A 26,905-nucleotide genomic window follows, 5' to 3' on the forward strand; every position below is an offset into this window, starting at 1 on the left:
CGTACGTCGATCACTTCTCTGGAGGTAGCTGTGAACAGTATGGCACTGAAACGTCTGACACCGTTTTCGCTGAGATTGGTGAGTATTTATTTTTATTGAAGTAACGTCTACATTTTTGCAATATATTCCACAGTTTCGCCACACTTAAGCGTCATTTAAAACGAATTGCTTGAGTTATTATTACCCGCAATTATTTTACTCGCGGCGAGTACAGTGTCGAGTGTGTAAAAACTTTGAATGACAACTCATTAATATCGTCAGCTAATGTCATTTCACATTTTATAACGTCTTGGCCGAAAAATCAACGAACGTTGTGAGCTTGTTGTCCGTGCAAAGGTCTTGTCAAGGACATGGCTGTCAGTCAACTTGTGTAGCATTGTTATGACCCATTCTTGGTCGACAAAAGTCAAAGGTCATGGCAATTCGGATTTATATAATTTAGGTTGAAAATAAACCCCTGGACAAGTCGCACATAATAATAATTCACATAGAATATCATTTGTATTTAAAAATAATTGAAATATACTGTTTGTTTTACAATTGTCCAATTAATAATTAACATAAATGCTTAATGCAGACCACTTTTTTCTTTTTTATTATTTTAATTTTTAGAGATATTTAGGTCGCAAAGAAACTTTTCTTTTAAAGTTATTTAATACATCCGTACTATGGTACATACAAGAAATCTATACTAATCCACATACAGACTTCATTTTAGAGTTACATTACCTTGAGGAGTTCCTTCCCAAGTTCCTTTTGCCTTGAAAATCTCATTTTTCCTACTACTAACAAAGTATGGTGTGTACAATCAGACATCTGTGAAGGGTAGTGCTATTATTGTTATTGTTAGTGATGGTGGTTATACATATTGTTTGACATTTGTTGAAGAGTTCAATATCTTATCAAAGTTATATACAGGACTCGTCGTCACATTTCTGATTTAAGTAAAGATTTACTCAATAAATTAAATTGATGTAGTTGTGAAAACAGTTGTTTGCCAGAGTTGAATAGAAACTGTAGTCTAGAGACTTGACCATCTGATACGACATACTGGCTGGACGACATTTTCAAGCCGGCCAGATAGCTAAGTCTATGCTAAAGAAGTCTGTCCAGAAGAAAAGAGTGGTCCTATGTATCCCTTACAGCTCCATTGATAAGATAACACTAATGTGAGAGCCAGGGATTGAATGTTTGGCCTTTAATTTGATTCATTGTTGTAAGACACAGTACTAGATATTATCTATAGTCTCACTTATTGCTATTCTTCCAGTGCTAATACAGTGGACTCTACTCAGTCTGACTCTGTGATATGATATGATATGATATGATATGATATGATATGATATGATATGATATGATATTTGTACCACATTGTCCATCATTTAGAGACTATCCATGACTTTCTAGATTCAAAGCCATGGATAGCCTCAAGACTACACAGTCAGGTAACACTCAGTGATAGCCAATTTGATGTGCCACTGATGCACACAATTTCTAGTGACACACCAAAATTTAATGTTCCCCTATCTCTTACCATGTGGTGAGTGTGTCCTCTAAGCCAATTTGACATGCCACTGACACACCAAAATTTGTTGTTCCCCATGTGCCCTCTAAGCCAATTTGATGCACCACTGATAAGTGTAGTGGAAGAAATAACAGCTCTGGTTTGCAAGAATGGCCACTGATACACACAGTTTCTAGTAAGACACCATAATTTGGTGTTCCCTATCTCTTACTATGTGGTGACTCACAAGAAATCCCAGTTTCTCTCTTTTTGTCTCACAACAACAAAACTTGGCTATCATTAGAGGACACACTGATATTGATATTGGACAGTTTAGTATACAAACAATGTAGCTGTGGTTTAAGAACCTGATAGGGCTGAACAACACACCCTGTCACATGTCATACAGTCTAATGGGGACCTTGGCTATTATTACTGAGTTTCTGGTCTTGTGTTGGGGTCATCAACGGTGTCACAACATAATGAGGGTTGCAACTTATAAGTCAAGGTTACTTAGGTACTAATTTGTTATAAATGAGGAAAGAAAAGTGACATATAGGAATTGAACCCATGTCCCCATAACACTAGTCAGAGTGCTCTAACCAGCTGAGCTAACTTACCAACTGGTAGATTCCATGAATTACTCCTGATATGTACTTTCTTTCCTCAAGGCAGTGATAGGAAGCCAACTCATTTTTGAAGCTTTGAATACTAATTATGTGGAAAATCACACATTGTCACTCTCTGGCAGAACAATTCAATTCAAGCAATTTAATACATAAAGTGATAAAATAATCAATCTTTTTCAAAATCAATTGAAAAATATTCCTATTTCTCTTTACAATTGTTTCCTTTATAATAGTGAACTAATGAATTCAAGTGAACAATACATACTTAAAATATATTACAATGTTAGATAATGTTAGATAATGTTACGAAAGTGACACTAGTAATTCATATAAGCACAGTCAGATCAGATCAGAGAGACTGTCATTTAGCATACTAAATGTTGATATGCATGCATGCATGTATCCATTCAGATGTTAGATCAGGTGACTGGTGACCTCTATTCTGTTAGGGGTCAGGGGTCAACTCCATTGTGAATGCTTGAACAATGGTAGGAACTGTGTCAACAGATGATGCAATCATTTTCACTTGTCTGGGTGTAGAAGAGTTTGAACTTTTTTAGCTCAGATAAAGTCTTGGTTTCATTGGTCTAAAAACAATGTATGGGCTCATTTTCTATAATCTCTCTCTCCAGGTATGGTCAAATGAACAAATTCTACCAATAATCTAGTTAAATCATAGACACTGTCTATGGTTAAATCATCTACTGGGAAACGGAAAGAGTGAATGTCAACTTTCTCAATTTCACATGCATCATTAGGGCAGTAATTTCAAAAGCTCCAACGTAACAAAAACCCAACCCAAATTCTAAACTTTTCAAAAACTCAGACTAGATATTCTAAAACTGTTCTTTGAGTCTGTAATGAGAGAGAAAATCTAACCCAAAAATAATGACACTATAAATATTTATTAAACTTATTTCAATGCTAACAACTGGGTTACACGATTTGACCCCCTAACATTTTAGTATAATAGCTGACTCCCTAGCTCTATACTAATTCTACTTTAAAAAGCCAAAAATTATGACACAACAAGTTGAATAAATATTTTTCTTCTAACCAACAAACTGGGTTATATAATTTGACCCCTAAAAGCTGTATCCACCAAATATAATTTTCTATTTATGTAAGAAATAATGACATGATATTATAACTTATTTAAATTATTTCTATTATAACAACCCCTTAACTCTAGGTAAAATAGTTGACCCTCTAGCTGTATGATAATTCTATTTATGTAAGAAATAATGACATCGATAACTTATTTAAATTATTTCTATTCTAGCAACCCCTTAACTAAGTTAACACTAGGTAAATTAGTTGACCCTCAATAATTCTATGTATGTAGAAAATAATCACATGGATAACTTATCTAAATTATTTCTATTCTATGTCATTTGTAAGAAATTGAATTATCTGAGATGACTACATGCATGTAGTATGTTAGTCAGGATGCCAGGGTAGTATCTAAGTAAACTACTCGTAGCGATACCGTATAGGAACACAGGTACTTGTTTCCCGAGATATGTATCAGAATATTTCTATCAGAATACAATACAATGTCGATAATATTGACGTGTTTAGCCAATTGTATATGAAAGGGGTAAAATTACACTTGCTTCTGTGATCGCACAAGTCCACTCACTGCAAGATAAAGACGCGGTGAGTGGACTTGCACGATCACAGAAGCAAGTGTAATTTTACCCCTTTCATATACAATTGGCTAAATACGTCAATATTATCAATATTATCGACATTGTATTGTATTCTGATAGAAATATTCTGATACATATCTCAGGAAACAATTGCCTATATATAGGAACCAGACTAGTAGTATATTTATTAAACTAACTTGCTTTTAGTGATGATTAAAGGGAGACAGGTATGAATTATTCTAAGATGAACTAACCTCAATTAATACCCCAGCTGTGTATGTTTTGTACATTTACATAATCTAATGTCATTAATACAAGTTTTTATGACTATGGAAATTCACACAAAATGTGAATTTTGATCTTGCATCATATAAATTAAATTTACATAGTTCATGTAGATAACAATGCTGAGGAATAGTGCATGTACAGTATATGTGTTTAGTTCCTCACTTTGTTTCCCAGAATGCCTCAGCCTAAAACAAATCAGACCATATTAACCTAGATTTAAGTAGTGACTGAAATAACATGTACTTATTATTAATATAGGCAATGGATCTATAGAACCTTACTTTATCCTATATTTTACACTTAAAATCTCATTTAAATTGTAATTAATTTATGCACAAATTTTAGCGTCTACATGTACTTGTATAAGTAGATGTTTTTAGTACACTATAAAATAATCTTTGTTGAATGTTTGCTTTTATCAACACAATGTGGGGTAGGGGTCAATAAAATGTACATTTGTGTTACATTTTACTCATAAATATATCACTTTATATTCTAATTATAGTGTAGAAAATCTAAGTGGCTAGATGTACAGATAGATTGTTTTTAAATATTCAAAAGTCTTTGGGGTTTTTTTTGTGTGCTTTTATCATTGTATATGGTGAAGATTAAATAAATCTACCTTTATTGTGGTATATTTTACCCATAAATATTGTTTTACATTTTAATTATAGTATGGAAAATCTAAGTGGCTAGATGTACAGATAAATTTTTTTAAGTATTCAGAAGTCTTTTTTTTGTGCTTTTATCATTGTATATGGTTAAGGTTTAATAAACCTATGCTTATTGTGGTATATTTTACTCATAAATATCGTTTTATATTCTAATTATATTGTGGAAAATTTAAGTGGCTAGATGTACAGATAGATTGTTTTAGTATTCAACAGTCTTTGGGTTTTTTTGTACTTATACTTGTACATGTACATACCAGTATAGTGTATTTGATATGCTGAAATGTGTCAACTGACTCTATTCTATTGATGAATATAACCAGCATCCACACTGAATGTACATTTTAAAAATACAATGAAATAGTAACAACTTCATAGAAATGTAAAATTGTTAGACACAACACAAATATATGTACATGTACATATAGCGTAATTGATATGCTGAAATCTATCGATTGACTCTGCATTTTGTTCGTATGTTTTAACATAGCAACTTCATAGAAATGTAACATTGGTAATTAATGCATCACAAATACATGTACATGTACATATTATCATATAGCATATTTGATATGCTGAAATCTATCAATTGACTCTGCATTTTGTTCGTATGTTTTAACTTAGCAACTTCATAGAAATGTAACATTGGTAATTGATGCATCACAAATACATGTACTTATAGCGTATTTGATATGCTGAAATTTGTCAATTGACGTATTGATGAGTATATTAAACTCAGCTTCTGCACTGAATGTTACATGTCATACATTTTACACTCTTAAAAGAAGTAATTTGACACTACCATTATAGAGCACACCTGAACCAGTTGTAATAGTTACTGCTATTTCTAGACTGACTTGAAGTTATCAGTAAACATTAAATCTACATTGACAGTCATTCATGCCAATGAGATTGTGTGATGGAGGTTTTTATACACTCTTTAACAGACTTCATCTCATAGCCATTAGCATTTGAAGTGTACACATCGTTTCATCTCATGTTTAAGACTTCATCTCATAGCTAATGCATTTGAAGCGTACACATCGTCTAGTCTCATGTTTAAGACTTCAACCTAAAGCTGTTAGCCTTTTAAGCATACACATACATGTAGTTTCTATGTTTAAGACTTCATCTCATAGCTATTAGCATTTTAAGCGTACACATAGTTTCCATGTTTAAGACTTCACCTCATAGTAGCATTTTAAGCGTACACATAGTTTCTATGTTTAAGACTTCATCTCATAGCTATTAGCATTTTAAGCGTACACATAGTTTCCATGTTTAAGACTTCACCTCATAGTAGCATTTTAAGCGTACACATTGTGTAGTCTCATGTTTAAGACTTCACCTCATAGTAGCATTTTAAGCGTACACATAGTTTCCATGTTTAAGACTTCACCTCATAGTAGCATTTTAAGCGTACACATAGTTTCCATGTTTAAGACTTCACCTCATACGGCGATAGGAGTCTGATTGTGTGGTTTACCGCCGAACACATGTCATGATGAAGTTGATCCAAGCTATTTTCAAAACAAATGTCAAACGAAAGTACATAACATTCATGTGAACTTTGATCTGACAGTGTTGCAGTGCAAAAGCCAGTGGTGATCAAATGAACCAGATACGATGTGATTGTTTGTAATTTTTAGGGCATATTGTCTGATTTGTAGAGTGTATCAGTCATATCATGTAAATAAGGACAGTGAAAAATGTGTCACCAACAGTTTCACCAAATCAAATTTTTCATAACCAGCTAGAATTTTTATTCGCATTTGGCGACTTGGCGAATCCGGTAGCGGGAGCCCTGCCAAAGCTATTAGCATTGTAAGCGTACATCATAGTTTCTATGTTTAAAACTTCATCACAAAGCTATTAGCCTTTTAAGCGTACATGTACATCTGGTGTAGTCCTGTGTTTTAATACACAATTTAAAAGACTTCTGCCATAGTTAATGTGTTTTAGCTTAGTGAGGGACTGAATGGTGGATTTTATGCTGACATGTAACTACACTAAATATGAAGTAAAAAGTATGTCATTGACAGCGTGATCTATCAATATACAGAACTAAAGGAATGAATTATGGGTTTGCTACTTCCTTATAACTGTGTGTCTACAATTAATGTATACCTTTATGATGGGATTACCGTAGATCTTTGAGGTGATCTCAACTGATTTATACCCTGAAAATAATAGTTATTTATACTTATACATGTACATGCCACAAAAGTGATGTACAGTGAGGGACTCTATACACCTTTGTATTTAGAGATTAAAAGTCAATCTATGAGGTGATTTTCATGACAACTTTATACATTTGATGAAATTAAGACATACATGTATGCCACAAATAATTCATAGTCATGTATACATTAAGGATTTAGAGATTACAGTGAGATGACTTCACAACAGATTTATACCCTAGTGATGGAATTTATATAGTGTATATGTCACAAAAGTAATGTACAGTGAGAGAGATTCTATATATACATATTATGTAGAGATTTAATACCATGGATCTCTGAGATGACTTCACAACAGATATATACCCTAGTGATGCAATTTATACCATGTACTATATGTCACAAAAGTAATGTACAGTGAGAGATTTTGTACACCTAGTATGTAGAGATTACCATGGTCCATGGTAATCCATTGGATCTCTAAGATGACCTCACAACAGAGCTATACCCTGGTGATGAAATTTATACATGTGTATATGCCACAAAAATAATGAGAGATTCTGTACACCTAGTATGTACAGATTACCGTGGATCTCCGAGATGACTTCACAATAGAGCTATACCCTAGTGATGGAATTTATACCATGTGTATGCCACAAAAATAATGAGAGCGATTCTATACACTTAAGTATGTAGAGATTACTGTGGATCTCTCAGATGACTTCACAACAGATATATACCCTAGTGATGAAATTTATACCATGTGTATATGTCACAAAAGTAATATACAATGAGAGATTTTATAACACACATAGTACATGTATGTAGAGATTGAAGTGATCTGTGAGATGACTTCACAACAAATTCATAAAGTAAAGATAAAATGTAAGCTTGTACCCTAAATTTACACTATCAATTGTTCGAACATGTTGTTATCAATGAGTGATCTTGTGTTGTATCCAGTGAATCCATCAACTCCAATGACTTTAGGTATGTACCGCATAATGGTTAGGACTCATAGGTTTCCATTCAGTCCCAGTTTTGATATTTAGTAAATTATAGCTTTATAGTTGATAAATGATGGGTTTTATACTGTCTCCTACTGTGTGTAATTAGTGAATCAAACAGTGCACATCTGATGTACATGTGATTGTCCCTTGATCCCTTTATGACTAAGTCACTTACTTGAGATTAGGGTGGATCTGTGAGATGATCTCATAACAGATTTAGAGTGTAGATAAAATGTACATATCTGCCATAAATTTACACTATCCACTAAATATTAATTCGTAGCGTATTTAATAAATTATGGGTTCTATATTTTCTTTTACTGTGAATCACATTCAACGTACTTTAATTTAGAGATTAAAATGGATCTGTGAGGTAATCTCACAAACATATTTATACCTGAATATTAAATTTACACATACAGTGTACATGTACATGTAATGCCACTAAAGTGTGCTAATGTACAGTCAATGTATTTGTACATGTAATTGTAATGCCACTAAAATATGGTAATGTACAGTCAATGTATTTGTCTAGACTATGATTGAAGTTTAGTGAGGGAATGACTCAGAGTATTTTATACTGTGTGTAATTAATCAATCATGTACTGTCACTTTTAGATATTATCCCCAATATTTTCATTCATTCAGTCAGGAAAAATACAAGTGACCTAAGGGGTATAGCTAATGTTTTGTAGTGGACAACAGTTTTTTGTGTCGGCTATTTTACCGTAGATGAATGCTGGATGGGGGCCATCCACTGCCGTCTACCGTGAAGAAGTCTGACTCCATGCATGTATTGTATGCCACAGAAATGATGCACAATGAGGGATTTTATGTATACATTTATATACATTCATATAATTTAGTTAAGGATTAAATTTTAAGTGAATAGGTGAGGTGATGTCAGAACAGATTTATACTTGAATATTAAATTTACAAATATATCACAAAAATAATCTGCAATTATGGATTCTAGTCACGATTATGATTTATCAACAGATTAAATTTAAAGTGAATCTGTGAAGTGATCTCAGAACCAATTAAAACCCAAAGTAACAAATTAACACATATACAGTCGTGTGTGATAGGAATAGATAGATTTTGATAACACCTAGTTTCATAACTATACTAGTTATGAAAGTCTTAAAATAGAAATACAATCAGATAAATCTAATTATTATTCATAACTAAATATAGTATTATATCTTAGATGTTAGGATAGAAATATCTGGAGCCTAGAGCAATGTTGGAAATGTCAATGTGAATTGTTTGTATCAATGTATGGGTTTGATCTGAGATAGAGTTGAAATTGCATGTCAGTCTGTATACACAGAACTGTAAAATTTATGACACCACCTCAGCATCTAATATTATACATTGTACACCCTACACAGTTTACTGTATCTTACATCTCAAACATAGAAATGTCTAGAGCATAGAGACAGTATTAGCAATGTGGATATGTATTTTTCTATCTGTGTGGGTTTGATCTCAGATAGAGTTGAAATTGCATGTGAGTTGCCTCAGCATCTAATATTGTACATTGTACATGTTACAATTTACTACATTGTATATCTTACATCTTAAACATGGAAATGCCTAGAACCTCAAGATAATATTGGAGATGTCAATATGTTGTCGTGTCAGTGCAGTACTTAAGGTCATATCTGCCTATACAATTGCATAGCAGATACAACATTACTGCACTGATGTGATGTCACGATGTATTTTTGTATCAATGTGCAGATTTAATCATAGATAGAGTTGAGATTATTTGAAGTCTGTAGGGATGGGTATATGTATAGAATTATAACATTCACTGATAATGCCCCTTAAGTCACTCATATTATCCTTGGCTGAACGAAGAAAACTGTCGGAAAATAACATCTAATTGTATCTGTTGTCAAATTACATGTATGTGTTATATTTTACACTCTGTGATTTTATACATCCCAGATGTGTACAGATTGATGTAGACATTGACAGAACTACATGTATGTGTTATATTTCACACTCTGTGATTTTATACATTCAAGATGTGTACAGATTGATGTAGACATTGACAGAACTACATGTATGTCTTTTATTTCACACTCTGTGATTTTATACATTCAAGATGTGTACAGATTGATGTAGTCATTGACAGAACTGTATAATGGATGGAGATGAAGTGATATCTGAGGTGTTAATGGCTTAGATGTCACTTCAGGATTGAATACAATCTAGTCAGGTCATTAAAGACAGTCTTAAAGTGTACAAGTATACGAGATGACATCATTATAGGCTAGCCATACAGTACAATTCTAGATTATAACAAATTCTTGTACATTGACTGGGAAACTCAGGTAGATTTTACCTACTTACCACTCTTAACAAAAACACTTTTAGGAAACCCTGGTAAAATGACTGGGACCTACTTACCACCCTTAACAAAAACACTGGTAGGAAACCCTGGTAAAATGACAGGGGAACTCAGGTAGAGTTTACTTACTTACTATCCTGGTAAATGATGGGGAACTCAGGTAGATTTTATGAACTTACCCTCTTAACAAAAACCCTGGTAGGAACTCTGGTGAAATAGGAGGAACTTGGGTAGATTTACCATACCTACACATGTACTGACCACCTTAACAAAACACTGGTTTATGTTTTTTACAGGTTTGTCAAAGACTGCAGAGTACGCAGTCAGCTGCAGCCCAAACCGGCCAATCAGATTCAGCCACATCATGGACAGGACAAGAAAGCCTAGCTGAGAGTGATCCAGAAGTTATGGCATTTGTATTGGCAGAAAAAGATAGACAGAAACGTGGACTTGAACTTATTGCATCAGAGGTAGCAAATAGATTTGAATTTAATAATTAGAAGAATAAACACACTTCTTGAAAGATGTAATAAAAACCCATGTATTTGAGGTTAGAGGACAAACACTTTGGAAATATGTAACTTAAAAAAACTTTGCATTTGAGGTAAAGGATATCAAACACAGTGAAAATATTTGATAATAAATATTACATGATAACGTTCACTTGTTTATGGCACTGAATAACTGACTCTGATAACACTCAACTAGTTGTCATGGTAACCGTAGCAAGTTGATAATTGCGGTTTGAAAATAGACACAGTTACAAATGTAGCGACACCCCCTTAAACACCTCCCAAGGCCATTAGTGGAAAACTTCTACAGCTGATTGGTCACAGTGGAGAGTGATTACGTACGTCAGACTATTTGATTTTCAAAATTATCTACTCACTCACCACTGCAATTAATCAGGTATATGCAAAAAAAAAGTAAAAAAAAAAAAATTCTGACATAAGTGGTTTTTTAGAGTAACTTTAATATACACTGCATTAACTGCATTAGTATCTGAAAAAAAAAACTTTTTGTCAAAATATATTGTGATGATAAACAAAAAATCGTATATTTTAACATTTTTTCATGTCTTTTTTTTTCTAGAATTTTGCAAGTCGTGCTGTGTTGGAATCACTGGGTTCTTGTCTAAATAATAAATATTCAGAAGGCTATGCAGGACAAAGGTATGTAGACATTGGTCTAGAAGTCCATGGAATTATATCATTTACAGTGCAATCTCTGATATATAATGATATCTGTGTAGATATTATAGAGGTAATGAATTGATAAAGTAAAAACACTTGATATACAACGTGCATTGGAAGCCCTAATTTGTAAGGGCACCGTAAGGTATGCTGTGACAGGGCGCCCTCACAGTCACAGAGTGTATCTTACAGTCTAGCGTACATGAAGTCCAAAGCAATCTCTGATACATCATCATTATTTATTTGTAGGTACTATGGTGGTAATGAAATCATTGATAAAGTAGAAACTCTGTGTATACAACGTGCATTGGAAGCCTTTGATTTAGACCCAGAGAAGTGGGGATGTAATGTGCAGCCATATTCTGGATCACCAGCTAACTTTGCTGTATATACCGCTCTACTCAATCCACATGACAGAATTATGGGACTTGACCTTGCACATGGTGGACAGTAAGTATTATTACACCTCAGTAATGTTACAGATGCCATCATTGGCTACAACTTGGTCATGTGACATTCCAGTAAGTATTATTACACCTCAGTAATGTTACAGATGTCATCATTGGCTAAAACATTGGCCAAATCAGTTCATAAATATGAAAGCAATTACCAAACACTTTTGAGAATTCAGACTTCTAACCTTGTTCACTGACTGCCACTAGAGGGCATACAGTAGCAGCAGATGGGGAATAAATATGCTTTAGTTCGTTGTGTAAAACATAGCAAACTTTGGATATTATCAATGTCTACAACTTCTCATCTTGAATTATTTCAAGTGAGCTTTTTTTTTGAAAAAACACCAAAACAATGTTTTGTTTGTCTGTTTACGATATATTATTGTATGTTTGTTTGTATTTCAGTTTAACTCATGGTTTTATGACCGATACAAAGAGAGTGTCTGCTACATCAGTTTACTTTGAATCTATGCCGTACAGACTTGACGTAAGTGACAATATTCTGTACAATATTAGATATGACAAAAAAATGGTTGGTTGGTTGGTTGGTTGGTTGGTTGGTTGGTTGGTAGAATGGTTGATTTATAGATTCATTCATTGGTTGGGTGCTTGGTTGGTTGGTTGATTGATTGATTGATTGATTGATTGATTGATTGATTGATTGATTGATTGATTGATTGATTGATTGATTGATTGATTGAATAAAATTTTGGCAGAAACCCTAGTAAAACACAGTTTATAACAAAAACCTGGGTATTACAATGTCTGCATGCTTTTAGCCATAGATTACATTGTATAATGTATTTGTTGATTTCAGCCGAAGACTGGATACATTGACTATGACAAACTACAAGAAACTGCCAGATTATTTAGACCCAAACTAATCATAGCTGGTACTACTGCCTACAGTAGGTTATTAGACTACAAGAGATACAGAGAGGTAAGATATCATAGCTGGTACTACTGCCTACAGTAGGTTATTAGACTACAAGAGATACAGAGAGGTAAGATATCATAGCTGGTACTACTGCCTACAGTAGGTTATTAGACTACAAGAGATACAGAGAGGTAAGATATCATAGCTGGTACTACTGCCTACAGTAGGTTATTAGACTACAAGAGATACAGAGAGGTAAGATATCATAGCTGGTACTACTGCCTACAGTAGGTTATTAGACTACAAGAGATACAGAGAGGTAAGATATCATAGCTGGTACTTCTGCCTACAGTAGGTTATTAGACTACAAGAGATACAGAGAGGTAAGATATCATAGCTGGTACTACAGCCTACAGTAGGTTATTGGACTACAAGAGATACAGAGAGGTAAGATATCATAGCTGGTACTACAGCCTACAGTAGGTTATTAGACTACAAGAGATACAGAGAGGTAAGATATCATAGCTGGTACTACTGCCTACAGTAGGTTATTGGACTACAAGAGATACAGAGAGGTAAGATATCATAGCTGGTACTACTGCCTACAGTAGGTTATTAGACTACAAGAGATACAGAGAGGTAAGATATCATAGCTGGTACTACAGCCTACAGTAGGTTATTAGACTACAAGAGATACAGAGAGGTAAGATATCATAGCTGGTACTACTGCCTACAGTAGGTTATTGGACTACAAGAGATACAGAGAGGTAAGATATCATAGCTGGTACTACTGCCTACAGTAGGTTATTAGACTACAAGAGATACAGAGAGGTAAGATATCATAGCTGGTACTTCTGCCTACAGTAGGTTATTAGACTACAAGAGATACAGAGAGGTAAGATATCATAGCTGGTACTACAGCTTACAGTAGGTTATTGGACTACAAGAGATACAGAGAGGTAAGATATCATAGCTGGTACTACAGCCTACAGTAGGTTATTAGACTACAAGAGATACAGAGAGGTAAGATATCATAGCTGGTACTACTGCCTACAGTAGGTTATTGGACTACAAGAGATACAGAGAGGTAAGATATCATAGCTGGTACTACTGCCTACAGTAGGTTATTGGACTACAAGAGATACAGAGAGGTAAGATATCATAGCTGGTACTACAGCCTACAGTAGGTTATTAGACTACAAGAGATACAGAGAGGTAAGATATCATAGCTGGTACTACAGCCTACAGTAGGTTATTAGACTACAAGAGATACAGAGAGGTAAGATATCATAGCTGGTACTACAGCCTACAGTAGGTTATTAGACTACAAGAGATACAGAGAGGTAAGATATCATAGCTGGTACTACAGCCTACAGTAGGTTATTAGACTACAAGAGATACAGAGAGGTAAGATATCATAGCTGGTACTACAGCCTACAGTAGGTTATTAGACTACAAGAGATACAGAGAGGTAAGATATCATAGCTGGTACTACTGCCTACAGTAGGTTATTAGACTACAAGAGATACAGAGAGGTAAGATATCATAGCTGGTACTACAGCCTACAGTAGGTTATTAGACTACAAGAGATACAGAGAGGTAAGATATCATAGCTGGTACTACAGCCTACAGTAGGTTATTAGACTACAAGAGATACAGAGAGGTAAGATATCATAGCTGGTACTACAGCCTACAGTAGGTTATTAGACTACAAGAGATACAGAGAGGTAATATATCATAGCTGGTACTACTGCCTACAGTAGGTTATTAGACTACAAGAGATACAGAGAGGTAATATATCATAGCTGGTACTACAGCCTACAGTAGGTTATTAGACTACAAGAGATACAGAGAGGTAAGATATCATAGCTGGTACTACAGCCTACAGTAGGTTATTAGACTACAAGAGATACAGAGAGGTAAGATATCATAGCTGGTACTACAGCCTACAGTAGGTTATTAGACTACAAGAGATACAGAGAGGTAAGATATCATAGCTGGTACTACAGCCTACAGTAGGTTATTAGACTACAAGAGATACAGAGAGGTAAGATATCATAGCTGGTACTACAGCCTACAGTAGGTTATTAGACTACAAGAGATACGGAGAGGTAAGATATCATAGCTGGTACTACTGCCTACAGTAGGTTATTAGACTACAAGAGATACGGAGAGGTAATATATCATAGCTGGTACTACTGCCTACAGTAGGTTATTAGACTACAAGAGATACAGAGAGGTAAGATATCATAGCTGGTACTACAGCCTACAGTAGGTTATTAGACTACAAGAGATACAGAGAGGTAATATATCATAGCTGGTACTACTGCCTACAGTAGGTTATTAGACTACAAGAGATACAGAGAGGTAAGATATCATAGCTGGTACTATTGCCTACAGTAGGTTATTAGACTACAAGAGATACAGAGAGGTAATATATCATAGCTGGTACTACAGCCTACAGTAGGTTATTGGACTACAAGAGATACAGAGAGGTAAGATATCATAGCTGGTACTACAGCTTACAGTAGGTTATTGGACTACAAGAGATACAGAGAGGTAATATATCATAGCTGGTACTACAGCCTACAGTAGGTTATTAGACTACAAGAGATACAGAGAGGTAAGATATCATAGCTGGTACTACTGCCTACAGTAGGTTATTAGACTACAAGAGATACAGAGAGGTAAGATATCATAGCTGGTACTACAGCCTACAGTAGGTTATTAGACTACAAGAGATACAGAGAGGTAATATATCATAGCTGGTACTACAGCCTACAGTAGGTTATTAGACTACAAGAGATACAGAGAGGTAAGATATCATAGCTGGTACTACTGCCTACAGTAGGTTATTAGACTACAAGAGATACAGAGAGGTAAGATATCATAGCTGGTACTACAGCCTACAGTAGGTTATTAGACTACAAGAGATACAGAGAGGTAATATCTCATAGCTGGTACTACAGCCTACAGTAGGTTATTAGACTACAAGAGATACAGAGAGGTAAGATATCATAGCTGGTACTACAGCCTACAGTAGGTTATTAGACTACAAGAGATACAGAGAGGTAATATATCATAGCTGGTACTACAGCCTACAGTAGGTTATTAGACTACAAGAGATACAGAGAGGTAAGATATCATAGCTGGTACTACTGCCTACAGTAGGTTATTAGACTACAAGAGATACAGAGAGGTAATATCTCATCTACAGTTTTTTATTCTAGCTTTGTTAACAGTCTTTATCACTGTGACAAATTCCGTAGTAACAGCTGGTCTATTGGTAGTGGTATGATCAACTAATTATACCAAAATTACCAAGGGCATCCGATGCCTTCATCTCTGTTGTACAGTCATTTCAAAGAACAGTAAGACATGTTGTGCACATATCTTTAATGACTTGAACATTTGGTGATGTCATATTTCTAGTACAATATATTAAATTATGTATCAGGGGCAATGTAGTGTGTTGAATAACATGATGTATCTAGGAATCTAATATTTGAAGTATTCAATGAAATATGCTGACAAGTCTGTGAGTTTCTAAATTTAGTACTAGTAGATATTATTTGATTGGAAACCAACTTTTGTCATGAAACCCTAGGAAATTAGAATTCCTTCAAGAGGTTAGTCTTCAACGGATAGGCCAAAATAGAAAAAGAATTGTTTCTGGTCAGGGCAGTTTGTCTAAAATGATGCGTGACACATTTTTGTTGTTGTTATTCTCAACAAACCTGTCACTCAGTCTACTATTTATGGCAGTTACTGTTCTTTTTATTTAGTACTTTAGAGCAAGTGTGTCTGTGGGGTAGATCTCATTTACTTGTTCACGGTTGGTCAGGGAGGGTTATTTTTGTGTTTCTCCATGGATCTGCAGACTGCATGGGCTGGACAAACACATACAACTAAAAACCGACATGTGGGTATTTTAAGTGATGCACATACTGACCAGAAACAGTTCTTTCTTTTTTTTCCCTTATGGCCCTTCTGGTCCAACAGCTACTTGTAAACAGCACCCCTAGTGGCCAAACTATACAATCTTTTGTTTTTCTTTTTACTTGACTATGGTCTTTTGTCATTAGTTGTAGTTGTTAAATATATGATTATTATATACACCTAGATATGTGATGAAACAAAGGCTGTAATGATGGCCGACATGTCTCATATCAGTGGACTAGTTGCTGCTAAAGTTATCCCATCACCATTTGAATATTCTGATGTTGTTACAAGTACAACACATAAAACTCTTCGAGGACCAAGGTAAGAATTGTCAAAAGTGTAATTTAATGTTTATACCAAATCCTACCCTTACAAAAATGTCCTATAGGATTCAAAGATTCCCCAAGGATTCCTTAAGGATTCCTACAGAACCATTGTGTCCTAAAAATCTTGCCAAACAAAGCCGAAGATGACGTATTTTAATAAATATTCATGAGAGGTTCTGTTGGCGCGATGATAATGGAGTGGAATACGGAAGTAGGTCTCTGCATAACGGATTGCTGCAATTTTAAAAGATTAGTGCAGTAAATTAGATTTTTTTGTCAGGAATAACAATTCTTCTGCATATTTTGGTAAAGGATCAGGAACATTGGACTATCTGTTTCTCCTATCTGACTTTGCTGGGCATGCTGACAAACAGACAATTTGGCATATGCAAATAAAAAGTCCCAAACACTTTGTGCTGTATCAGATTACGTCAGAAGTAGTTGAGGCGATTCTTTCCTGTGTACCTTAAGAGAAGCTGAACAATGTTAGCATGTTCTATTTAGACCGCAAACCGAGTTACGGAAAAAGTGAATTAATAATCAGTTGTGCTACAATTCCATTGGTATAATTTTTATATCCTATTAGAGCTGGTATAATGTTCACCAAAAGCTGCTTCCAGACAGCACTCCAAGTGGCCAAACTCTGTAATCTTTTGTTTTTATATCCTATCAGAGCTGGTGTAATATTCTTCCGTAAAGGCAAGAAAGGTGTCAGTAAGAAAACTGGTAAAGATATTATGTATGACTTTGAAGACAAAGTGAATGGTGCTGTATTCCCAGCATTGCAAGGAGGTCCACACGAACATGCCATCGCTGGTATCGCAGTAGCTCTTAAACAGGTAAGTGTACTATAAATGGTGCTGTATTCCCAGCATTGCAAGGAGGTCCACACGAACATGCCATCGCTGGTATCGCAGTAGCTCTTAAACAGGTAAGTGTACTATAAATACATAGCTGGTATTGCAATAGGTCTTCAACTGGTAAGTCTCTAAGTCTTGTTGTGATTGTTAAACAGGATAGTGGACTATAAAGAGGCCACATCTGCTTCTAGACTATGACTAAGATTCCATTGCTTGTATTTCAGTAAATATTCTAAACAATATACACAAGTCTAATAAAGGGCCATAGGTGCCATGAAGTTTTCATAACCCACCCCAGTCCCCCACACTCCACCCACCCACCCCTACCCCTCCCACTTCACTCCCAACCCATGTATCTGTCTAATGATGGTTATATACCCACATATGAATGACTTCCTTCTCTCCCTTTCAAAATCCCTAGTTTTTGTAACTAAGATTATCACTTTGCTTGACATCAACATAATATTTTAACAAAGCTGAATTTTCATTTGAAAATCCAGATTTTTAATTTATGTTCAATTGTAATAATTGTTTATAAGAACAGTTCTCAGTTGTTGTGGTTTTTATGTGTTTGTTTTTGTCTCTATTGGGGGTTGTCGGTTGCCAAGCAGTTAGCTCATACGCCTCTTACCTCTACAGTCTAGGTTTGAACCCGCCAGGTGTTGGCTGGGTTTGATTTAAACTGTCTGTATGTAAGAATGTGATGCTCAGTTTGACCCTGCCAAACACCACAGGTTTTCCCAAGGTACTCTGGTTTCCATGACAGTCACAAACCATTAGCGGTCCAAGTGCAACAAACCCGCGGGCTTGCCTGGCGAAAACGGATGTCATAAAAGTTGTTTGCATCTCTAAAGCTGTTTGTAGCGTTACTTATAATAGCCTAATAAATTGATAACAACTGATATAAGACGGAGATAAGGTTTGCCTCAATTGCAGTCCATGCAGACAGCCGAATAGAGGTTTTACAGCTGTTTACTTGTGTTATGTAAGAGCCCATCATCACATGTGTAAATATTGGAACTCTTTGATAACAAGTCCACTTGCTTGGCTAATGGCTTGTCCCAGTAATGCCTTCTGCTTCTTCAATACTAGGGCACTGCTCTTGCGGCAACCATTCAATGAATTTCTGAATTTATTTAGATGAATAAAGATTATTATTATTATTACATTTTTTAAGGATACATCTGACTGCTATTATGTCTTGACTGAATTAAATACAATTCCATCTAATATTGCAGGCAATGAGTCCAATGTTTAAAGCATACCAAGCACAGGTTTTAAAGAATGCCCAGACTTTGGCTGAATGCCTGAAGAATAAATATGACTGGGAGTTAGTCTCTGGTAAGTATATTGTGTTGTTTATTATCTGTGAAGACTAATTAACCCTGCACCTGATATTATTAATGATCATACCAGGTGCAGTAGCCTTTGTAGAGGGTTGGGTCTATATGAACTATAGTATCACACATTATAATATACCTAGTGATAATGCTGTGCCATGATTCGCTAGAATCAGTCATGTGATAGGAAAATAGAATGACTATTTCCCTAGGGGAATAGTTCCATCAACTATTACATGTGTCATGTGACCAACGCGAGTTCACAGCAGGTCAAAATGGCAGCTTCTGATGATGTTGTCTGCCACCGCAAGTTCACAGCAGGAGGTATATTATAAAACACATATTGCCTGGCCTATATTTGGACTATAGCACCCATTCATTACCCCCTCGTGACTGTGATGTGTTCAATATAACATGATGTGAAGGGATATGATATAACAAGACCTGACCTGACACAACATGATATACATGCACCACAACATGACAGGACATGAGATGACATGATATAATATGACACGACACCATATGATACGATACATCACAACATGACACAACATGAGATGACAAACATGAAATGGTAGGATGTGATATGACACGACACCATATGATACATCACAACATGACATGACATGACATGACAAACATTAAATGGTAGGATGTGATATGACACAACACCATACAATACGATACATCACAACATGACAGGACATGAGATGACAAGACATAAAATGGCAGGATGTGATATGACACGACACCATACAATACATCACAACATGAGATTAGATTAGATGACATAACATGATATGACAATGTATACAATAACATACAAAAACAACATGAACCTTTAAAAAGTGACAAACAATGTCTTTTAACACATCCACCCAACATAAACGAGTTAATGTATGACTTGAGACGACAAACTAACATAAAACAAGGAAATCAGTTTATGTAAGACATCAATCCAACATTCCTAAACTTTTACAGGTGGCACAGACAATCATCTTTTGTTGGCTAATCTACGACCCAAGGGAATTGATGGAGCCCGTGCTGAGAGAGTCCTAGAAATGTCTTCCATCACTGTCAACAAGAATACTACCCCTGGTGACAAGAGCGCCCTCAACCCAGGTGGACTCAGAATTGGTAAGTTGATATGTAGCCACTTGGTGGTGTTGTTTCAGTGTTTAGGAATTATATGAGTAACAAGTGGAGCTGAGTTTGAGTTATATAGAGCTGGTCACATGGACACGTGTTGATGTGACATAGTACAACAGAACTGATGACACAGACACGTTGTGACATAGTACAACAGAACTGGTGACATATGAATGTTACTGTGATATAGAACTACAGAACTGATGACGTAAGTGTTACTGTGATATAGAACTACAGAACTGATGACGTAAGTGTTACTGTGATATAGAACTACAGAACTGATGACGTAAGTGTTACTGTGATATAGAACTACAGAACTGATGACGTAAGTGTTACTGTGATATAGAACTACAGAACTGATGACGTAAGTGTTACTGTGATATAGAACTACAGAACTGAAGACCCAGACATGTTGTGACATAGTGCAACAGAACTGATGACATACGAGTGTTACTGTGATATAGAACTACAGAACTGATGACACAGACACATGACATACTACAACAGAAATGATGACACAGACACATTGTAACATACTACAACAAAATTGATGACACAGACACATTGTAATATACTACAACAAAATTGATGACATAGACCTCTGTTGTCATGATGTAGAACTACAGAACTGATGACAAAAACATATGTTGTGGTGACATAGAACTACGAAACTGATGACATAAGACACATGTTCTATGATGTAACACAAGTAAAGAATAAATTCAATATTCCTTGTATATATTTATTTAGGTGCACCAGCATTGACATCTCGTAACTTCAAAGAGAAAGAATTTGAAAAAGTTGCTGACTTTTTGAACCATGGAGTTGAGATTACTGTTGAAGCTAAGAAGAGAACTGGTGAGTAAGAAAAATCACATTTAGGAAGAAATAAAATATCTGTAATAATTTGTATCTGGGCTAGAAAGGGAGAGATATTTAGATACTATTCCCAATAGTTTTCGTCGTTCAGCCAAGGAAAATATGAGTGATCTAAGGGGTCTTTGTCACCATGAGTCACTAGAGTATATCATAATTATACCAGCACCAGTAATATCAAAGAAAATCAAGGAAAGTAATGGCAATTTTGAACATTTTGACTCTTATTTTTCAAACATTTTCGAATATTTTTACTAATGAATTGGTATTGTAAACAATACTGTTACATTGTTTGCAACCATGAATGATCAATTCATAGTTACCCTGACCACTGTGGGAAGTTTATTTTATCTGTAGCTCCAGATTAGGTATTACAATAACCACAGATAATCCCATAGTCCTTTGCGTCCGAGCATGCTCAGTCTGGATTGCAAGTTCCCTATTGACTCAGTTTCATTTATCTGCCTTTCTTTACTTTGTATGTTATTGTTTGTTTTTACATTTGTTTTTACAGTTGTTGTTACAGTTGTTTTTACGACTGTTTTTACGGTTGTTTTTACAGTTGTTTTTACGACTTTTTACGGTTGTTTTTACAGTTGTTTTTACGACTGTTTTTAAGGCTGTTGTTACAGTTGTTGTTTTACGGCTGTTTTTACAGTTTGTTTTTACGGCTGTTGTTACAGTTGTTTTTACGGTTGTTTTTTACGGTTGTTTCACAGTTGTTTTTACGGTTGTGGAGGCACTCAACCCAGAATGACAACAGCAAATACAGATAATTAACCAACTATAATGTCACTCTATAACATTTCCCTGTTTTACTTCAGGTACTGCCAAACTCAAAGAATTCCGCCAATTTCTACTGGATGATGTCGCCATTAATGGAAAAATCAGTTCACTGAGAAAAGAAGTTGAAACCTTTGCCAGACAATATCCTATGCCAGGATTTGAAGATCATTAAAAAATACAAAATATGAAGACATATCAAAATCTGAACTCATGACATATATAACTGTACTATTACTCAAATTGAGAAGAAAAAAAACTTTACAAATAATCTTACTCCAAAACAATATCGTTATTTTCTTTATTAGTAATGTGTTAAAAATTAGACAAAAATGACAACACTATGATGAAGGACAAAAAACCTGAAACAGAATATCATCTGGTTTTAGAAAAAATATTTGTAACAGTGGTACATTTTATTATAGGGCTGAACAAAAATCTTAGTAATATTGCTACATTGTATTGTTTGGCTCAACATATCCTTAGTAATATTGCTACATTGTATTGTTTGGATCAACATATCCTTAGTAATATTGCTACATTGTATTGTTTGGCTCAACATATCCTTAGTAATATTGCTACATTGTATTGTTTGGATCAACATATCCTTAGTAATATTGCTACATTGTATTGTTTGGATCAACATATCCTTAGTAATATTGCTACATTGTATTGTTTGGATCAACATATCCTTAGTAATATTGCTACATTGTATTGTTTGGCTCAACATATCCTTAGTAATATTGATACATTGTATCATCTGACTTGACAGACCTTGCTACACTTTACTCTATTTAAAGACACAGTAAACCTAAATAATACAGTACTTGTAGCAATGTTGGTAAGCCTTGTTACAAGTTAACCAATAATATGTAGCAGTGTCAGCAAGAATGTACCTCAGAACTATTAAATGTCAACTGTCTACTAAATATAGTTGCATTGTATAACTAGAATATAAAACTATCAACAGCGTTAATACAATGGAAGCTGATTACAGAATGTTTACAATCTAGAACATATCATTGATCTTACCATTCATTTCATCTTTCATATCTTTGCTTTCAATATTATCAATATAATGATGGCGGTATAACCTTATACCTCCATGATCTAATGATGGCGGTATAACCTTATACCTCCATGATATAATGATGGCGGTGTAACCTTATACCTCCATGATATAATGATGGTGGTATAACCTTATACCTCCATGATATAATGATGGCGGTGTAACCTTATACCTCCATGATATCTAACTAACTAACAACAACTTTAACACTGTATAGGGGCTGATTACAGAATGTTTAGTTTGACAGAAAGGTTCAAATTAGAGTATATATTGTTAATGAAATTGACATGACAGCTTGCTTAGCATTGAATAAAACACACAAGTACTAACATGTACTGTACTTTCAGTTATCTACAGTGTGCCCTCTAAGCCAATCTGACGTGCCACTGACATACACAATTTCTAGTGACACACCAAAATCTGATGTTCCCCTATCTCTTACTATGTGGTGAGTGTGCCCTCTAAACCAATTTGATGCGCCACTGACGCACACAACTTCTAGTGACACACCAAAATTTGGTGTTTCCCTATCTCTTGTGATGACTCACAAGAAATGGCATTTTTTATCATTTTGACTCACAACAGCAAAATTTGGCTACCACTAGAGGGCGCACTGGTTATCTACATATAGTTTCAGTATTATCAGGATACTGAAAAACAAACAAGAGCTTTAAAATTCTTTAGGAACTCATTTTATATGTTTTAGTTTGACAGAAAGGTTGAAATTAGAATGTATTTGGTGTTAATGAAATTAACATAATATTGGTCAGTGTGGGGTGTGTGTTTTCCCTGAGATGCTAAAGCACACCTACTTTCACCCTTAGATTCTATCTGATTCAAATCTGATGTCAACTAGATGTTTTATTTACCTCTATTTCCATCGTGTGTGTTGTCACATTTGTTTTGTTCGGGGTGATTGCTGCCATCCCACGATCACCCGGAACAAAATAAATGTCACAACACACATGATGGAAATAGAGGTCACATCTAGTTGACATCAGATTTGAATCAGATTGTCTTATACTGCCTACAATGCTCACTGATATACATAATATAGCTACTAAATGTCCTCCCATCATGCACTTGGTGAATCCAAAGACAGATATCTCAGCTCAGACCTCCTCCCATCATGCACTAGGTGAATCCAAAGACATAGCTCAACTCACACCCCCTCCCATCATGCACTAGGTGAATCCAAAGACAGATATCTCAGCTCACACCTCCCATCATGCACTAGGTGAATCCAAAGACAGATATTGCAGCTCACACTTCCCATCATGCACTAGGTTAATCTAAAGACATATCTCAGCTCACACCTCCTCCCATCATGCACTAGGTGAATCCAAAGACATATCTCAGCTCACACCTCCTCCCATCATGCACTAGGTGAATCCAAAGACAGATATCTCAGCTCACACCTCCTCCCATCATGCACTAGGTTAATCTAAAGACAGATATCTCAGCTCACACCTCCTCCCATCATGCACTAGGTTAATCTAAAGACAGATATCTCAGCTCACACCTCCTCCCATCATGCACTAGGTGAATCCAAAGACAGATATCTCAGCTCACACCCCATCATGCACTAGGTGAATACAAAAACAGATATCTCAGCTCACACCCCATCATGCACTAGGTGAATACAAAGACAGATATTGCAGCCCACACCTCTTCCCATCATGCATTAGGTTAATCTAAAGACATATCTCAGCCCACACCTTTAAAACATTGACTATGGATTGGTTTGGGCATTATATGTTGACACACTTTGAAGAGTTCAAATTAAAGTTTAACTTTCTGTTGAATATAAGGTATAGACTGAAGATTATTCTCAATATTTTCAAAATTTATTTCAGTATTCTCAACATTATTTTCAAATGTTCAATATTATTTTGGGAATGATAAATATTTTCAAATTGTTTTGATAGCGCTGGATATTTCTTTTAAACGTTGTATATTTTGGTATAAGGATGATACATTTCAGTGAATACATTATCTCACAAGTTTCACTTTTCTTACAGTCTTTGATTATGTTAACTTGTGTAACAGAATATGTAACTAAAAATTACTGAATTCCATCTGTTTGTTTTTGTTCATTAATTTGTTCATGACCCTTGACCCCTTAAGTGACATGGTTAGACATTGCAACAGGTGAATGATAATTCTCAAAAATTAAAGTTGACATAAAATTAAGAAAGAAGAAAAAAGTTGATTTAATGTAGAATATATGAACTTTTATCTTTATTCTGTCAAAAGGGCATTGACCTTTGACCTCGACGTGGTAGGTGCAGGATTTTGTGTATTCAATTGCATTATTGTAGTGTTTGTCATTTCTTCAAACCACACACCTTGTTACAAATCTCATATTAAGAATCGTCAGCTGTCTAGGTGGCATCTTTATGCATACGAGATATTGAGTCAATTCAATACAACTTGGGGAGCTACGTACATCGTAAACCACAGCGTCTTTTTGTTCACACTACTGTCAAGAGGCAGTATTGCGGAAGAAATACCAGCTCTGGTTTGTCGCAGTGCGAGAGTGGCCGGCTACATACAATAAATGGAATTGTGTTCAAGAATGAGTAAAGGACAAACACATTTGGCACGTTCAGGATGAAAATTGTTAGCGATCTGTTAGTCAGACTGTCCACAACACTGATCAATGACTATGCTAACTCTCATCGTAGATGAGAGCAATCGCAGTTGCACATCCAGCGTTGTAGACAGTTTGGCTAACTGATCACAAATGGTTTTCAATCCTGAATGCACCCATTATAGGGACATACTGTCATATGAATGAATTTATTACATCATACTTAATTTCAGAGTCAGTATTGTTACTTTGTTGCAATTTCAGAGTCAGTATTGTTACTTTGTTGCAATTTCAGAGTCAGTATTGTTACTTTGTTGCAATTTCAGATGCAAACCGATAGCATTGATAAATACACATGTAAAGTTGATGTATTAAGTTTACCATCTTTCATATGTACTAGCAATAAAGTGAAATGTGTATGTCTGTATAACACAGTTCTTGTCTCTTTACTAGTACCAGGTAAGTATTGACATGACACCCCTTACCCTTGCATCCCATTTCCAACCCATACAACTTAACCTTTAACCTTTACTGATGTTTTATTTTGTCTTATAAGCTTATAAGATTTCAGCCGCATACCTATACCCTGTGCAAACACACACACCCATACACATACACACACCCACATACATACAAAAACATACAAACATGTATACACACACACACAAAACATACATACATACATACATACACGTCCACACCCACCCACACAATACACACCCCAACATGTCTAACCAGAAGTCACTTGTACGATACTCAGAAAGTAGTTCTCCCCAAACTGATCAGCACTGGTTGGTACCAAACAACACTGAACATCAGGGTTCTCCCCATACTGATCAGCACTTGATAGTACCAAACAACACATCAGGGTTCTCCCCATACTGATCAGCACTTGATAGTACCAAACAACATTGAACATCAGGGTTCTCCCCATACTGATCAGCACTTGATAGTACCAAACAACACATCAGGGTTCTCCCCATACTGATCAGCACTTGATAGTACCAAACAACATTGAACATCAGGGTTCTCCCCATACTGATCAGCACTTGATAGTACCAAACAACACATCAGGGTTCTCCCCATACTGATCAGCACTGGTTGACACTTCTATTAGTGTTGCACACATACCTCAATGTAATA

The 26,905-nt window shown here is 35.3% G+C and overlaps 1 protein-coding gene across 1 annotated transcript; it reads left to right on the plus strand.

The window, feature by feature from the left end:
• Positions 1–26,173, plus strand: LOC144450296 (serine hydroxymethyltransferase, mitochondrial-like). The gene is made up of 12 exons (XM_078140893.1): positions 1–78; positions 10,593–10,766; positions 11,389–11,468; positions 11,739–11,939; positions 12,350–12,431; positions 12,762–12,884; positions 16,945–17,084; positions 17,763–17,928; positions 19,188–19,290; positions 20,274–20,429; positions 21,192–21,299; positions 22,142–26,173. The coding sequence occupies exons 1-12, from the start codon at positions 40–42 to the stop codon at positions 22,273–22,275; spliced, it is 1,506 nt and encodes a 501-aa protein (XP_077997019.1). The 5' UTR covers positions 1–39; the 3' UTR covers positions 22,276–26,173.
• Positions 26,174–26,905: the final 732 nt, after the last annotated feature.

The sequence above is a fragment of the Glandiceps talaboti genome, chromosome 19 (genome assembly GCF_964340395.1).
Source record: "Glandiceps talaboti chromosome 19, keGlaTala1.1, whole genome shotgun sequence".
Classification (NCBI taxonomy): domain Eukaryota; kingdom Metazoa; phylum Hemichordata; class Enteropneusta; family Spengelidae; genus Glandiceps; species Glandiceps talaboti.

What these genes read in the sequence shown, in the direction of transcription:
- LOC144450296 (XM_078140893.1), top strand. Translation starts at nt 40, where the DNA reads ATGGCACTGAAACGTCTGACACCGTTTTCGCTGAGATTG. An exon ending in TGACTGGGAGTTAGTCTCTG is followed by an intron (nt 19,291 to 20,273) that starts GTAAGTATATTG and finishes AAACTTTTACAG; the next exon opens with GTGGCACAGACAATCATCTT. An exon ending in CCCAGGTGGACTCAGAATTG is followed by an intron (nt 20,430 to 21,191) that starts GTAAGTTGATAT and finishes ATATTTATTTAG; the next exon opens with GTGCACCAGCATTGACATCT.